We start from the raw sequence: 18,549 nt of genomic DNA on the forward strand, positions 1-18,549 counted from the left end.
ATTTTCTAATGATTTTACTAGCGAGGTAAGAAGAGGCTGGATAAAAGACATATTTCCGGGAATACCTGAAGATATTTCTCTCGCACTTCGTTGGATTGACCGTCATATGTACTTTTTCCGTCAAAATACTTACTATAAATTTAATGAATTTACTAGAAAAGTTGTGGCCGCTGGACAATTTAACTGGAATCTATTTTGGGGTGCCCTGTCCAAACGAAAATATCTTACAACAATTAAAAACTCTAATATCTAAACTTGTTATCTGTATATAATTAAAAAAAAAAGTGTAAAAGATGTGTTTTGTGTTTACGAGTAATAATAAAAATTGTAAAAATATATGTTTTTTATTTACCAATACAAATTCCCGGAAGAAGCTAACATTCTATTTACTATGTAACATGTGTTCAAAGCCAAATATTATGTTAGAATTGTAAAGAATAAAAAGATTTTTAGCTAAACTGCAATATATTTACGACTTAAAATGTTAGATAATAAATAACAAAAAAAATAAGTCTATACAGGGATATGTTAGTCATCGGGATGGATATACACCTAACCAAACATATTTAAGGTATTGGTACTGTTGGACGAGTCCATTTAACTCACAAAATAGGGGAGTTCGCTATGCAAACGGCAAACTTTTTTTCAATTTCATTAAAATCTATAACACAGATAAGGACAAATAGCAGTTTTATGTAATAATTGAATGTTATGTTATTATTAAGTGATGTGTCTTTAAACAAACTCGTCCTAGTTTTTCAAAATCACTAATATTTTGCACGTTTCAAGGTCAACAAAGAGGTATAAAAGAACGCCCTAATAGAAGCCCTGTTCATTCTGCTGTCAACCTTCAACGAGTACGTCACGCTATAACTTTGACTGTGAACGTCGTGATTTGTTAGTGTCCAATGTTGTTGTTGTTGTTCTCAAGGCGATCATCATGGTCTGGTCTTTAATTACCACAGGTAAACGTTTTATTTCTAAATTTAACACCTATTTAAATTCGTTTCAATTACGTTATGAAGAGTGCAAAGGTAATTTAAATATTGATTTATCAAAGATATTAGAAAAAGGTATACAGGATGCTAAAGAAGGAGCCGGCTTTCAAAAAGGGGATAAAATTCGTATAATTGTTTGTAATGAAAAGTTTAAACATCCCATATCAACACGTACTGAAACAGATTTAAATACGGATAATATCTTGGATCATATCGAAAACATTGTAACTTCTGACGAGTCGGTTCAAGTCGAAGATACTATATTTGATATACAAATTTTCAAGATACCTAGGGGTAGCGGACGACATAAAATTATAAATTTGGCAGAGGACCGTCGCACCAAGAAAAGCATTACCCAGATTAAAAATACCGACACTTTATGCGGGGCTCGAGCAGTTATAGTGGGCTGAACATACGTCACAAACGAGATTTTGGGTCACAAATTGATCAAAAGTGATGTTCATAACATACGTATAGGTCGAAAATTGCAGACTGATTTGGCCGAAAAACTTTGCAACCTGTTGGACGGTTGTTATATCGAAGGTTTCACGCTGACCGATTTTAAACAGGTCGAAGAACTACTGGATGTACAAATAAAGATAATTTGCGCTGAAAATTTCAACACAATCATATACGAGGGCCCCGAAAAAACAGCCAAGATTTATTTGTATAAAAACGGGAATCATTTTGATGTTATAAACAGTTTGAAAGGTCTATACGGTACCCACTTTTACTGCGAGAAATGCGACACCCCTTATCAGGGCAAAAATAAGCACAAATGCAAGAAAGCACCACTTTGTACGATTTGCAAACATCCCGAGCATGACTTGACTACAAAAAGCAAAGTTTTGTGCAAGGACTGTAACCGTTATTGCTACAACAATGAATGTTTAAGAAACCATACAGAAGCTTGCAAAGAAGTATTTAAATGTGACAAATGTAATAAACTATGCAAGAGAGATAAGGAGCATGTATGCGGTTACTCCATGTGCAGAAACTGTAATACCTTTGTAGAAATAGCTACGCATCAGTGTTACATGATGAAAAAACCAGCCAAAGGAGGAGTTTGTACTGTAGCCTGTACTTGCAATAACAGATCAAGCGTGATAAATTCAGGCTGTAAAGAAAATCACAAACAGTCACAAAGTTGCAAAGACCCTTGTATATGTAACAATCTCTCTGAAGAAAAAATAATGAAATGCTCTTACAACGAAAGATATATATTCTTTGATTACGAGGCAATGCAGGATACAGGCATTCATGTACCGAATCTTGTAATTGCGCAGGATTTCGACGGACATAAATTTGTTTTTAAAGACAATGAAGAGTTCTGTAGATGGTTAATTTCCGAGAAACATAGAAATTATACTGCGATAGCCCACAATAGTAAATCATACGATTCATATTTCATTTTAAAATATTGCGTGGAAAACACGATAAAGCCGTACACTATCTACAACGGGTCAAAACTTATGCTTTTGGAAGTCGAGGCTCTTAAACTAAAAATAATAGACAGCTCTAATTTTGTAGCCGGCCCCTTGTCCGGTTTTCCTAAAACTTTTGGTCTGCACGAATTAAAGAAAGGGTATTTTCCTCACTTTTTCAACACTCCTGACAATACTCACTACGAAGGCTGCTTACCAGATATTGCGTATTATGGACCCAACACAATGAAACCAAAACAAAGATCTGATTTTAAGAAATGGTACGATGAGCATAAAAATGACCACTTTGTGTTCCAGAAAGAGCTCCATACCTATTGCGATTCAGATGTTGATATTTTACGACGTGGGTGTTTGGAATTTCGCAAGGAATTTTTAGAAATAGCAAACATAGACCCATTTCAATATCTGACTATTGCCAGTGTGTGTATGGCCATATATAGATCTAAATATCTTCGAACAAACACCATTGGCATTGTAAAGCAGGAGATAAAGGAGACATATAGCAGGGCATCAATAAAATGGCTCAATCAATTTTCTAACGTACAACATGCTCTTAATGGCGGAGAAGTGACAATTTGCGGTGGTAAAGTTGATGGTTTCTCGGAAGAGTCGAATACTGTGTACCAGTACCACGGTTGCTTCTGGCATGGTCACCCAGAATGCTTTAAGAACGACACAGTTAACCACGTCAACAATGAGACAATGAGTGACTTGTACGAGAGAACAATAAGACGATCAAAACAAATAAAAGAAGCAGGGTACAACTTGGTAGAAATCTGGGAATGTGAATGGATAAAATCAAAAGAATGTAAAAACGCCGCAGATCCTCAACTTATTGAACCCTTAAAGCCTCGTGAAGCATTCTTTGGCGGTAGAACAAACGCTATAAAACTAAACGTGACTGGGAAAAAGCTCAGATACATAGATATTGTATCACTGTATCCAACCGTACAATATTACGATCAATATCCAGTTGGCCACCCTACAAAAATACATGCACCTGAAGTATACGATCCTAATTGGTTTGGTCTAGTACATTGTGAAATACTACCACCTACTGATTTATACCATCCTGTATTACCTGTCAAAACTGACAAATTAATGTTTCCACTGTGTAATCAATGCGTCTTGGAAGATTGCGAAAATTGTGATCATGATGACTCGGAAAGAATGCTGATGGGTACATGGACAACTCTAGAAATTAATAAGGCCTTAGAAAAAGGGTACAAAATAATAAAAATTCACGAGGTGTGGCATTTTGAGCAAACATCGACAGATTTGTTCAAGGGATATGTCAAAGATTTTATGAAGATCAAATTAGAAACTAGTCCACATACGTATGCCACAAATGAAGAGTACGCTCGGGCTGTAAAAGAGCAGATGGATATAGAGCTCGATTTATCTAAAATAACCCCAAATCCCGGTAAACGAGCAGTCGCTAAAATATGCCTAAATAGTCTATGGGGTAAATTTGGCCAAAGAATGAATATGAAACAGACAGAGTATGTTGTGGACATTAAAAGATGGTACGAAGTTTTGATGAACGATAAAATAAATTTAACAAACGTCACATTTATTAATGATAATATAGCACAAGTCTCTTACGATTTTAAAGACGTGTTTGTGGAAGACCCAACATCTACGAATATTTTTGTGGCATTATTTACGACCAGTAACGCTCGTCTAAGACTGTACGAGATGATTGATAGGCTAGGAGAGGCTGTAGCTTATTTCGACACAGACTCCATTGTTTACATTGATGATGGCCTAAACACTGTCGAAACAGGTGAAATGTTGGGCGATTGGAGTGATGAGTTGCCTGGAGATGACTACATAGTTGAATGGCTCAGTACAGGTCCTAAAAGTTATTTTTACAAAACAGCCAAGGGCAAAGAGGTGACTAAAATCAAAGGTTTCACTTTAAACTACGAAAACAGCCTAGTACTCAATGCCTCCGCCATGAATGACATCATACACGATCCAACCAAAGAAATTAAGCTCACGTATGACCAGATCGGCAGGGATACAGAGACCAAAGATATTGTTACGAGAAAAAGGGTATCAAAGACTTTCAAGATGGCCTACAAGAAACGAAAAATAATACAAAGTGATGACTCATTAATTGATACAGCACCTCTTGGCTTTCAAAAATTATAATAATATTACGCATTAGACATTGTACATCATTCTTTATTAGACGCTGTTACAGGAAAGACGTGTTTTGTCTCGCTCGTGTTTTCGATAAATTTTGATTTTGTATAAATTAACAATGTCTGATCAATGGTCAATAAATATTATAAATCAGCGAGAAATAAAAAAATTCAACGCTTATCTATGCACTTTTCAAGTTAATTGTGACAACTTTAAAATAGGTGAAGGTTTAGAACAAGACAAAGACTATCTAAAAAACCATTTAGAGACCGCTCTTGAGAATATAAAAAAGCAAGCTGGCTACACAACAGGTGACAAAATCAGAATTGTTGCCTTAAATGATGACTTTAGACACCCGATATCGACAGAAACAAGTTCAAGTGCCAATATGTCAAAGTTATTAGAACAAATTAGCAATATATCGACATCTAACGCTGATGTCCACCTGAGAAATACAAAATTTGATGTTCAAATCTTGAAAATACCTAGTCCGAAAAACCACTGATCTTCCTCTGATGATGATGACTTTAGACACCCGATATCGACAGAAAGAAGTTCAAGTGCCTATATGTCAAAGTTATTAGAACAAATTAGCAATATATCGATATCTAACGCAGCTGTCCACCCGAGAAATACAAAATTTGTTGTTCAAATGTTGAAAATACCTAGTCCGGAAAACAATGATCTTCCCCGGGTATGGTAATTTTCTGCAGTATCAATGATGATGATTATAGGAGATAATGGTTCCAAACCCAAGTATCAAGAAAGAAAATATAACAAAAATTATTAATATTGTATAAAGTCAAAAATTGTTAAATTTATGGACACATAAAAATCAAATTGTAATTAGTATTAATAAATATAATAATAAAATATAAAGTTTTTTATTTATAACACATTCTATATTGTTTAGCAAAAAAATAACGGTCTCAGAATATTTTTTAAATCTTCAAAAGTCATATCTGTTCCGACGTGGTCATTGTAAACGTGTTTTAGGTTTAAATCGTCTTGTTTGAATACAATTAAAATATTTGCATTGTCTCTTATAATGTGTTTAGGTATTTTTGCATAACTCTGACTCAAATAAAATGGATCCACCTGAGAATGTCGAGACATACTAAAGTATTCTCGAATAACATCTTGGTTGTCACAAGCAACATCATCAAAGATAAAAATTGAATTGGGCTTCGCTTCAGATGGGTGCATTATATCCGTACTTCCACTGTAAGTATAATATCCTATTCCTTTAATTGGTTCTAGCAAAGTTTCTAAATATTTGTACTTTTGCTGTTTAAACACATACTCCATACATTTGGCTACTTCAACACCTGATTTATTTTTTAGTGGTAAAGCCCATAAAAATTTTGAAAAACAATTTATTACAACCAAAATATATTTGAAATTTCTGTTTGTATTTGAATATTTTTGCATATCAATCAAGTCGGCTTGGAAAAATCATTAAGAGATTTTATAATAATTCTTCGTCTTTTAAAGTTAATTCTTGCAGGTTTGTGTAACTCATTAACGATATCTCTTTTACCAGACATGATGTTTATTCTATAATGTTTGCCTCTTTTAGTTCTTCAATAATTTAATTTATTTCATTTGTATGTCCTGTATGGTCAGCTAGCTGTGAAGATAGTAATAAACGTAATCGCTCTACAAGTTCATTTGGATCATCCCAGTGGACGTAATCGATTTTATTGTTGATTACTTCCATAACCAATCCTTTACCTTCTGTTATTAGTGCAATTATTTTTTATATTTTTCTAATCTACTACCATCTATCTGTTTACTTGATCTGTAATGCCTTCTGTGAGCATTCGTCGCTACAACTATCTTTTTATAGTTATTCTCATCTTCATCTGTAAAACTAGCTGGATATTTCTTAAACAAAAGCTCATATAAACCTGGTGTTCCCCTGTACCTTTTCTTTTTTAAAAGAATATCAGCACCATCTAAATCTATTTCAGAATTCCCAATCAGTAGCTTTTCAGACGTTTCATCAAATCGAATTCCATATTTATGATCAAATTCTTTGTTTAAAACATCAGCGTGCATATTTGTAATATATTTCCTAGTCAATGGATCATATTGATCCCAGTAGTCTACACGTGCCTGGTTAGCAATATCTTCAAATCGATTTTCAGAGTGTTTATCATTTTTAATCTGTTCTTTTATATCAACCACTTCAATGTTGTCCAATATCGATTGTTTGATTTCACTTGTTTCAAAGTCAGTAGTTTCATTATCGTCATCATCGTTTTTAATGTACCTTAAAGGTTCATCGTTTTTTGTTTCATTTTCTGGACTGGAATTTTGTGAACTATTTAACTTGTTCTCGATATTTTTCAAGTGTTTTGTAATTGGATTAAATAAATCTTCTTGGATTATTTGTCCTTGTTTTAATTGTCTTAATTTACTTTGGATGTTTCTCCGTTTAGTTATAAGTTGTCTTTTCAAATCTTTATTCATCGTAAAATGTAGGTATTCGCTTAACTTCTGAACAGCTCTGGATCAGGTCCCGAACAGGTCTTGAACAGGTCTCGAACAGGTCCTGATCAGCTTTGAACAGGTCTTGAACAGGTCTCGAACAGGTCTTGAACAGGTCTTGAACAGGTCTCGAACAGGTCTTGAACAGGTCCTGATCAGCTTTGAACAGGTCTTGAACAGGTCTTGAACAGGTCTTGAACAGGTCTCGAACAGGTCTTGAACAGGTCTTGAACAGGTCTTGAACAGCTTTGAACAGGTCTTGAACAGGTCTTGAACAGGTCCTGATCAGCTTTGAACAGGTCTTGAACAGGTCTTGAACAGGTCTCGAACAGGTCTTGAACAGGTCCTGATCAGCTTTGAACAGGTCTCGAACAGCTTTGAACAGGTCTTGAACAGGTCTCGAACAGGTCTTGAACAGGTCTCGAACAGGTCTTGAACAGGTCTTGAACAGGTCTTGAACAGCTTTGAACAGGTCTTGAACAGGTCTTGAACAGGTCCTGATCAGCTTTGAACAGGTCTTGAACAGCTTTGAACAGGTCTTGAACAGGTCTTGAACAGGTCTTGAACAGGTCTTGAACAGGTCCTGATCAGCTTTGAACAGGTCTTGAACAGCTTTGAACAGGTCTTGAACAGGTCCTGATCAGCTTTGAACAGGTCTTGAACAGGTCTCGAACAGGTCTTGAACAGCTTTGAACAGGTCTTGAACAGGTCTCGAACAGGTCTTGAACAGGTCCTGATCAGCTTTGAACAGGTCTTGAACAGCTTTCAGATTTGGTACTAGTCTAGCCCCCAATTAGACACTTATGTCAACAAGGTTATGAAAATATTTATTGTGTACAGGGTGTAAAATAAGAGTAAACTTTTTTTTTAACTTTTTATTTATACTTAAAAACCCAAAGTACAGATTTGCTTCATTAGATGAACTACAGTTAAAACATTTGAACTACATTGGTTAGAGGATTATAATTAACAATACGGTCATGTATAATTATACAATAAGCAGTTGTGTTAGCTGGTATATTCTTAGTAGTTTCTATTTCTATTCTCATATCGACACTTCCTGATTTAATTGATTCATTTTGTTTGCTGCAATCAATAACAAATATCGGAGCAACAGCACAGAATTGTAACATAGTAAGGCATGGATCTCCTATGGATTTGTAATAGTACGACGGTTGAAATTGTGCATACATTTCATATGCAAGGGCATAATGCCTTTTACTAAAGTTGTAATTCTGTAGGAACATAATCAGCAAGAAGTTCAGGCTGAGATGGAATAATCATTTCGTTCAAGTCTAGTTTTCATATAAATTTATCGCGGGCGATATATATAATCGGTAAATTTGAAAACTCTGGAGCAGTGGCTAGAAACATAAAATCTGGAACAATATCACACAAATTTTGCCACATCTGAAATGCCATTTCTGCGTCTTTTTGGGCCTTGGGCGTTTTTTGAGGAAAATACCATTTAATAATTAAGCCCGGCATGTGATGCATAAATGAATAGTCTTACGAAATATTGCGCAACATAGTTTTAGCGTGAGTTACGTCATACCAGCCTGTCTATTTATTGAACGAATACGTTTTGTACTACCAGTCTGCAGTCAACATTGCGAAAGTAACAACGGTTGCTTGTGCCCGTCAACGTTTACGAAAAGTAACAGTGAGTGTTTGTGCCAGTCCACATTTACGAAAAGTACCAGTGGGTGTTTGTGTCAGTCAACATGTACGAAAAGTAACAGTGGTTGTTTGTGCTACAAGAACCTTGACGATAATGTGTTTGTTTGTGTTTGGGCTACAAAAATTAAAAGACGTAAGTACTATTTTATATATTTTTAGAGGTTTCATAGAACATTTCTTCGTAGGTAGGTCATTTCAACAATGGGTTTTAAAAAAAAACAATTACTTTAGAACATTACTTTTATTTATTTCCTAGTATCTGTGCTACAGCAATAAAAATGTTTGTACGTAACTCTAGTAGAGATTCCGGAGCCTCCTCAAAATATGCTGCCGTCGATCTGTTTTTCTTAAAATCGTGATATATATCAACCATTTTTCTGTCTTCATTACTTTTACACATGACCATTCCTTTTTTCATAGTAAATTTTATTTGATGAGGTAGATGATGTTTTGTAATTGCGTCTGTTGGATCGTATATTATTTCATTATGCTCATTCCAGAAATGTGGTGTGATTGTAACTCCATTTGAGTAACACTTTGTACCTACTACGACCTTTGTTGTTATTCCATATTGCTTTGCGACTTCATGCAATATTAAACTAGTCGGTAAACACGCGCCTGCGTAGTTGGCCCGAATAAATTCTTGCTCAATACATGTCTTAATTAAGTTTAACTGAATGTACTGTTTCATAAGATTGGCCATACTGCGATGTGTCTGCTTTGACTGTTATTCGATGAATGACCGCTTGCTGGTATTATTCAGAGTGTGTTAATGATGAAAGTGGTGGAGGTAATCAAGATTTTTTGTCTGTTTACAACTAATGTAATCAAGTTGACTAAAAGCGATAAATGCAGCACTCTTACATTGATTCTTATGGAAGAACAAGCACAAATCTGCACATTTCAGAGGCCTTTTGAGCATAATGTTATACCATTTAATCTTCCGTCCGACCGAAGATATAACTTTGGTGTTTATGTCATCAAGTGCCACCAATCACGCACTTCGATGTTCATCGCCCTTCCTTCTGGAACAAATAATTAAATCTAATTGGTTGAGAAATGAAAAAGTTTCATATAAAAGTTAATTTATCTTTAAATATGGGACATTTTCGGATCTCAAGTCAGTCTGTGTCAACACATGGTTTTACCCGTGTAGGGTAGCTCCCTAGAGCACTTTGCTCGAAGGGCTCTGTTTCTTTCTAAGACTCTGAAGCTGAGTTTTTTTCTACTTAGAAAGAATGTGTTTTATTTACCACCTTAATAAAACCACAAGGGCATTGACCTCCTTAAGACAATGCCACAATAAGAGCGTACCGGCCAACTACGCAATATTACACCATATTGCGCAATAGTTGGACAGATTAATAAACATGAAAACTTGCACCAAGTTGCAATCAGTTTTTCATACGTTTATTAATTCCTCCGGAGACGACATGGCGCCCAACCCTCAACGAACTCTACCACGACTCCGAGATGTTAGAGTTCTCATGCTCCGCGATCGAAAATCGCAAACAGTCCCAACACGAGGCCTGCATCAAAACCACTCAAGAAAACAGCGGGGAGAAGCATCGGATGTTAGTACACTAAACTAACATGCCGATATCCACCTTCTGCAGCCCTGAAACCGTCGATGTGCCACATCTCCGACGAGCCAGCCTACTTGACGCTAAGTACCTGATGCAGTGGATGTCTCCGCAGTGGCCAGTCACTGCCTGCCCTACCATTATGTGGTCCAGAGCACCACGGAGGCTCAGGCAAACCCACCGGTGACATGCAGAGGGGAAATGTACAGCTAGAGAGGACGAAGCCGCCGTAGAACGAGCACGTCGTCGAGGATGGACCTGCAGATGCTGTCCACAACACCGATCACCGCCTGTCAGTGTTTTTGTGCAGTGCAGTGCCGCGATACGCGAGTGTACGCGAGTGCAGTGTGTGTTAGAGGACTTGTAAGTAATTTGACAATATAGACATATTCATTTCGATATATTTCATGTACATATTTGATATATTTTATGCATTTTCTTTCCTATATGTGTATTGTAAAAAAAAATTGTTTTCTTAAGTTTTTTAATAAAATCATCTTTTTTTATCAGCCTCAGAGTCTCCAAAGCAGGGGGGATGTCATCAAGTGCCACCAATCACGCACTTCGATGTTCATCGCCCTTCCTTCTGGAACAAATAATTAAATCTAATTGGTTGAGAAATGAAAAAGTTTCATATAAAAGTTAATTTATCTTTAAATATGGGACATTTTCGGATCTCAAGTCAGTCTGTGTCAACACATGGTTTTACCCGTGTAGGGTAGCTCCCTAGAGCACTTTGCTCGAAGGGCTCTGTTTCTTTCTAAGACTCTGAAGCTGAGTTTTTTTCTACTTAGAAAGAATGTGTTTTATTTACCACCTTAATAAAACCACAAGGGCATTGACCTCCTTAAGACAATGCCACAATAAGAGCGTACCGGCCAACTACGCAATATTACACCATATTGCGCAATAGTTGGACAGATTAATAAACATGAAAACTTGCACCAAGTTGCAATCAGTTTTTCATACGTTTATTAATTCCTCCGGAGACGACATTTACAGCTAATGTAATCAATTTTACTACATGCGATAAATGCCGCACTTTTTACATTGATTCTTATGGATGAACGTGTACCTTATACCCTAATTAAGCACTTTATTCTGTTTCAGATATTCCTACCGTTCACGCGTCGTTTAGATTCCTCTGGTTATGTGACATAATGTCTTATGATACAATATGTGAATCTGAAAAACCTTGCGGGTGTAAACGACTATTCCAAAGGAACAATTGGAACGAAACTAGAACTGTGTCCATATCATGTAACAAACATCACCATCACGAAGAATCACAAGAAGAAGCTGAGCAACGGTCAAATCGAGAGAATGAAGATCAAAGGAGATTGGAAGCAAAACGATTACTTAGAGAAGAACGACGTTTACACATGAAAACGCAAATTGAGGCATTAACAGACGACGTTCACATTAAATTACATCAAATAATTAAAAATACTGATTTCCGACGCAAACTTATCCGATATTTGAATAATGGTTACCTGGATAAGACGCTACGTGACCTACTAGGTTTTGTGAAAAAGGGACGATTTTGGTTGGCATATCCTAATCGCTTACTAAAGATGGAGGAAGCTTATACAGACGTGCTTTTTGGTACTAATGTAATGTAAATAAACAATACTTGTTCATTTTTTTATATATAAAGGTATCAGTGTTGTGTGTAAAACTTGTATTTTTTTTATTTTTATACTTTCTGTATTCGTTTCTTAGTCTCTGTCTTAATATAAAGGCTTATAACTTGTGTATTTTTATACTTTGTGTATTCGTTTCTTGGTCTCTGTCTTAATATAAAGGCGTATAACTTGTGTATTTTTATACTTTGTGTATTCGTTTCTTAACGTATTAGTTACCCTTTCCCCTTTTCCTCGATACCTTACACATTGTTATACGTTGAGCCGTTTGGACGTTGCAAGTATTCAAATGGTATTTTCACCAACACATTTACAGTTAAAAATATATTTGAAATATTATCCATATCGTCTTTTTTGACATTTATTGTAGAACAATAATATACAAAGTATATCGAAATTTTTTTGTACATTACCTGTTGATGATAAATTACATACGCAGATTTTGATACCTATGCCGTATTTGTTTTTTTTATACAGATTGTTGTTTGTGAATTTTATACGTCTATGTGGCTTAGCGACGTGGATACTTAGCTTCGGTGGTGCTAGTCCCGAGTTCGATTCCTACACACGGTAGAATTTTTTGTTTAATAATAATAATTAATAATTTAATAATTTGGATTAAAATCGTCTTATAGATAGTGGATAATATTTAAAATACAAAAATAATATGTAAATTAATTCATATTAAAAATGGCTAATTACTAAATTTAAGAAGAAGAATTGACGCTATCTTCACGTTGTGTAAAAGAAGAAGAATTAATGTTGCGTAAAAGAAGAAGAATTGACGCTATCTTCACGTTTAGGTTAGGTTTGGTTAGGCCGAATCTGGGGAAATCTGTGTCAGGGGACTGGGGAAATTTGCCATATTCTCCATAAGGAGCGAGCGGTTTTTCCCCAGAATCTGGGGAAAAAAGTGGACTGAAATGGCTACCTATCTACTACAATGTGACGTATCTTTACTCTTTTTTAAACTTACACCTGACGTCCTGGAACAGATACCTAGAGAAGAACTACTTATCGGGACGACCGTTTTATAGTGTCTATAGAACTAATAAATCATTATTCAACTATTATAGAGGTTAGAAACAGTATGCAAAATGTCATAAACGTAAAACGTTAGTGAACGAACCATTAGAAGACTGTTAAATGTTACTCTGAATGCTCGAACACCCGAATTTTTCAAGAAACATCGTGTAGCTAGATTACATTTTGCTAGGGAGCATCGCGATTGGAATGCAGATTTTCTTCTTCATCTTCCTCTTTATAAGCAATTCTGCTTGTTCATTGGCGGATTAATATCTCTATGGAAGGTTGTCACTCCATCTTTTGCGCGGTCGTCCGGTACTTGTTCTGCCGATTGGTGATTTATCTCTTACCATTTTGACGACACGGGTCTCTTCCATTCTGCTTATGTGGCTATTTCATTCTTTTTTTCTATTTTGTGTACATTCATTTATACACTGTAAGTTACATTTTCTTTTAATGTCTTCACTTCTCTTTCGACCTCTCAGCGTATTTCCTCTAATTCTTCTCAGTACTCTCATCTCTGCAGTTTCCAATAGCCTTTGCGTTGTGGCTGTATCGGGTCTTGTTGCTGAGGCATATGTCATTATTGGTCTTACAGTGGCTTTATAAATTCTTGAGTTCATCTCAGTGTTAATGTGTCTGTTTCGCCAGATAGTGATATTAAGGCATCCTGTGTGTCTTTTTGCTTTTTGTACTTGATCTCTCACTTCTTTGTCCAGGTCCCCATAGCTAGACAGTGTAATTCCCAGGTATTTTATTTCCATTACTTGTTCAATACTGATGCCATCAATTTCTATTTTACCTACATCTGGTTGGTTCTTTGCTGACTACTATTGTTTTAGTTTTCTGAGATGATATTGTCATATTAAATTCTTTTGCTATTATGTTAAATCTGTGGACCAGTCTTTGCAGACTTTTTTCATCTTAAGCTATCAATATTGCGTCGTCTGCGTAACAGAGTATTTTGATTTCTTTGTTTCCCATTCTGTATCCTCTTCCTTTATTAACGCTTTTGATGATTTCATTTATGATCAAATTGAAGAGCATGTGGTTCAATTTATCCCCTTGTCTTATTCCTCTGCCTATTTCTATAGGTTCTGTAAGTTGTCCATCTATTCTGACTTCCATTTTGTTGTTTTGGTAGATGTTTTCGATAGATGTTTGAATGTGGTAGATGTTGTTTTTATAATATTTAGGGGAGCTTCTGTATTATACAGAAGATGGATTGCATCTTTGAGTCTTACTCTGTCAAAAGCTTTCTTTATGTCAATCAGACACAGATATGCTGGTCTATTATACTCTAGTGATTTCTCAGTAATTTGCTTTATAACGAATATTGCATCCGTACAGGATCTTCCACTACGAAAATCCTGTTGTTTATCTGCTAAACTTATCCTCTGATTTATTAGCACTTGTAAAATTTTAGATGTAAGTTTTAGCGTAGTATTTAATAAGTTTATACCTTTGTAGTTTTCTGGATGTTTTTTATCTCCTTTTTTGAATAGTAGAATTAGTTCGCCCGTTCTCCATTCTTCCCGTATTTTACTGTGTTTTATAATTTTATTAATTAATGTTGTTAATTGTTCTGTCATTGATGCTCCGCAATATTTCAGTAACTCGTTTGGTATCCCGTCTTTGCCTGCTGCTTTTCTGTTCTTCAGGTTCTCGAGTATTTTCTGAACTTCCTGTACATTTATATTAAGTTCTTCATATGTGGTAATTTCTTCTGTTTTCGGTTCTAGCGTCGTTTGTTCTTCCTCTGCATATAGCTTTTTTAGGTAGTCAATCCACGTACCTTTTTCTATGTGTTTTGTTTCTATTAGTTCTTTGACCTGTTATGAAGCGCCATATTTCCTTTTGCAGACCGTAAAAATCATGTTCCATTTCTTTCGAAAAGCGTTCCCAGTGATCATTTTTTATTTTTCTTACAAGTGCATGTGTTTTGTTTCTAATTGTCTTGTAATTATGGTATTCTTCTTGTGTTTTGGTTGACATGTATTTCAGGTAAGCTTTTTTCTTTTTTTTACATTTTTCCTTCACTTCTGTACAAAACTATGGAGTTCATTGCCTTGAGAACGATTTATTTTTATTTATATTTCTTTCACCAAGAACTTCCCTAACCGAGGATAAGATATTAGACTTAATTTTTGACCAGGTTTCTTCGTCTCCATCACTTTCTGTGATATATGTATTTTTGCTTTTTTCGGTTATTCTTTTTTGGAATAGGTATCTTGTGGAGCCATCCTGTAAGCTTTCGACTTGTATCTTTGTGGTTTTATTCTGGTGTTTTGTTATCACATATATGTGTTTTCATTCGGATTTGGCACAATACCAATTTATGATCGCTTCCTATTTCTGCTGATGTTAGTGCTCTTACATCCAATATTTGAGAGGGCTGTAACTCTCTATTCGACAGAATATAGTCTATCAAAAATCTTTGTCCTCTACTGTTTTCAAAAGTGTATTTGTATTATTCTTGGTAAGGGGAAAAATGTATTATTAATACGTATCTCGTTTATGCTCTAGAGGTCCATCAGAAGGTCTCCGTTTTCATTTCTGGAATGCAGATGACTGGAGAAATGTTATGTTTACCAATAAGTCCAGATTTTATCTACGTTCCCCAGATAGTCGCGAAAGAGTCTGGAAAAGAGATGGTGAACGATATGCCAAGTAACCTTTAAGCCCTAGAGTCTGTTTTCGGTGGCACAGTTATTGTGTGGGCTGGTAAATATTCGGAGTAACGTATAGAATTGTACGGTATCCCTAGGAGATCACTGACTAATAATAAGTACATAAATTAGATGCAGCAAAATATGTTTTCTTATATGCAACATTTATTGGAGAAAACTTCACACTGATGCATTACAATGCATGCCCTAATGCAACCTGCATTATCATAGAATATTTAAATGAAGTTAATATTACCCATATGGCATAGCCAGCGCATAGTCCCGATTTAAAGTCCATTGAAAATGTTTTGTAGGGGCTTGTTAGAAGTATTCGAAAGCGGGTACCTCCTTTTCTTACCTTAGATCAACTCAAAGTGGCTCTTTTAGATAAATGGGAGCCAATTCCACAGAATGAAGTTTTAAACATAATTAACAGTCTACCCAGAAAAATTAATGCTCTTTTACAAGCTAGTGGAGATAATACGAAGTACTAATTAAATCAAGAAGTAATTTGTATATGTTTGCTTGTTATTTTTATGTTATTAATGAAGATAATTAAATATGTACCAATTTGTTTTATTTAATTTTTTTGTATTAATTTATAAGTTTGTATTTTTCTCTTTAAATAAAAGGTTTTCGTACGAATTTTGTGTCTAAAATATACCTGAAAACCCTGTATCAAAGTACACCGATCGTCGATAAAAGTTACCATAAAAAATAAAGCGTATTCGACAATTTTATCAAAAATTCAAGGGGTGTCCGTTTTTCGTGCTGGTGAGAGTAACTATTATATGAGGAATAACTCATGAGGAATATATTTTCATGAAATACACAATTTTAAATAATTTGTAATAATTTGTTGTGAATTGGTTCCATTTTATTGTGTTATTGGCAAAGGCAGTGGTACATTTTTCCTTTACTTTCACACATCGCTAGCTCTTTGGTCCAAACAATGAATCCCTGACGTTGGTGGATTTTAGCTTTAGTCATCTAATACCTACCTTTGAATAAATAACAGGAAGTCAGCACATAATACATATCATTATATTATATCAACTATTATTTTATTATATTTATTGCAGAAAATAATTCTGATAACGCATTAGTAATATTGTATGCCAATTTTTAGAAATAACCACTTCGGAGACTATTACTCATCAGTGTTTCAACAATAAACTGGATGAAATCAAATTCATAAAAAAATTTAATCTTATAATAAAAAAATTAAATACGCCCTGAAACTGTTTTCTTGTGGCATATTTAAGATAAATATTGTATTTACATGGGATTAAACCACAGCTGATTTTAATAAGAATTATATTTCACATTTTTTTTTTTTAAGTTTCGATCTCCAATCCGGAAACTATTTTCAAAAAGGCTTATTATAAAACAAGAAGTTTAGATAATTTGACAGGTGACTTACTTGACCTAGATTTTGTAGACAAATATCCATGATTTGTAATTCTACTTGTTTATTGGTAGATTGATACCTCTATGGAAGGTTGTCACTCAATCTTTTGCTCGATCGTCCAATACTTCATCGACCGATTGGTGATTTACCTCTCGCTATTTTGACCACACTGGTCTCCCCCATTCTGCTCATGTGGTTATTCCATTCCTTTTTCTGTTTAATCCTGACAGTTTATTTGCTATTTGTACTTGATCTCTCACTTCTTTGTCCAGGCCTGCATAGGTGGAGAGTATAATTCCAAAGTATTCTATTTCCAATTTTCATCTTCCATTTTGTTGTTTTGGTAGATGTTTTCGATAGTGATATGATATCCAGGAGATCGTCTCTATTATACAAAAGATGGATTACGTCTTTGAGTCTTACTCTGTCAAATGCTTTCTTCAAGTACAAATCTATTAGACTTTAGTGATTTCTCAGTATCTTACTTTATACCGACTATTACATCTGTACACGATCTTCCAGTACAAAAACCCTGTTGTTCACCAGCTAAACTTATCCTTTGATTTATTATTGTAAAATTTTAGTTGTTTCTTCTTCTTCAAGTGCCATCTCCGCGGCGGAGGTCGGCAATCATCATAGCTATTCGGACTTTTGAGACGGCTGCTCTGAAAAGTTCATTTGATGTACATCCGTACCACTCTCTCAGGTTGCGCAGCCATGACATTCTACGCCTCTCTATGCTTCTCCTTCCTTGGATCTTTCCCTGCATAATCAGTTGGAGCAAGGTGTATTTCTCTCTACGTGTAATATGTCCGAGATATTCCAATTTTCTTGTTTTAATTATATTTAAAATTTCTATTTCTTTATTCATCCTTCTCAGAACCTCTTTGTTTGTGACGTGTTCTGTCCACGATATTTTCAGAATTCTTCTATACACCCACAGCTCGAATGATTCCAGTTTTTTCATTCAAGATTCCATTCCGTAAAATAAAGTCGAAAAAACATAGCACCTCGCCAACGTAACTCTTAGTTCCAATTTTAAATCCCTTGTACATAGCACTCTTCTCATTTTGTTGAAACTTGCTTTAGCCTTTTCCATTCTGATTTTGATCTCCTGAATGTAATCATTTGTGGAGTTAATCATTGTTCCCAGATATGCATATTTGTCCACTTGTTCGACGTTGGTTTCGTTTATTAGAAGATTCTCGTTATTTCTGAGTTTTCGATATTCTCATAAATTTCGTCTTCTTGACATTCATTGTTAGACCATACTCAGCTATTCTGGTCACCACTCTCTGAAGATCTTCAATATTTTCGGCTAAGATCACAGTGTCGTCCGCATATCTAATGTTGTTATTGGGAACTCCATTTACCTTTATTCCAGCTGTTTCACCCTCAAGAGCGTTTTTCAGGATCTCTTCGGAGTAGGCATTAAAAAGAATTGGCGACA

At 35.2% G+C, this 18,549-nt stretch overlaps 2 protein-coding genes across 6 annotated transcripts in view; one reads left to right on the forward strand and one right to left on the reverse strand.

The window, feature by feature from the left end:
• LOC140441059 (uncharacterized) overlaps positions 1–18,549 on the reverse strand; it is a 130,662-nt gene that overhangs the window by 63,281 nt on the left and 48,832 nt on the right. The gene's annotated exons all lie outside the window — the stretch shown is intronic.
• LOC140441061 (uncharacterized) lies at positions 858–12,161 on the forward strand. 2 transcript variants are annotated; one of them, XM_072531488.1, is made up of 2 exons: positions 858–965; positions 11,461–12,161. In XM_072531488.1, exons 1-2 carry the CDS (start codon positions 941–943, stop codon positions 11,970–11,972), a joined length of 537 nt encoding a protein of 178 aa, XP_072387589.1. In that variant the 5' UTR covers positions 858–940; the 3' UTR covers positions 11,973–12,161. The 2 variants fall into 2 exon arrangements, 1 of the variants encoding a protein (XP_072387589.1); XR_011950965.1 differs by lacking the exon at positions 858–965 and adding an exon at positions 8,582–8,900.

This window comes from Diabrotica undecimpunctata, chromosome 5 (assembly GCF_040954645.1).
Source record: "Diabrotica undecimpunctata isolate CICGRU chromosome 5, icDiaUnde3, whole genome shotgun sequence".
In the NCBI taxonomy this organism is placed as follows: domain Eukaryota; kingdom Metazoa; phylum Arthropoda; class Insecta; order Coleoptera; family Chrysomelidae; genus Diabrotica; species Diabrotica undecimpunctata.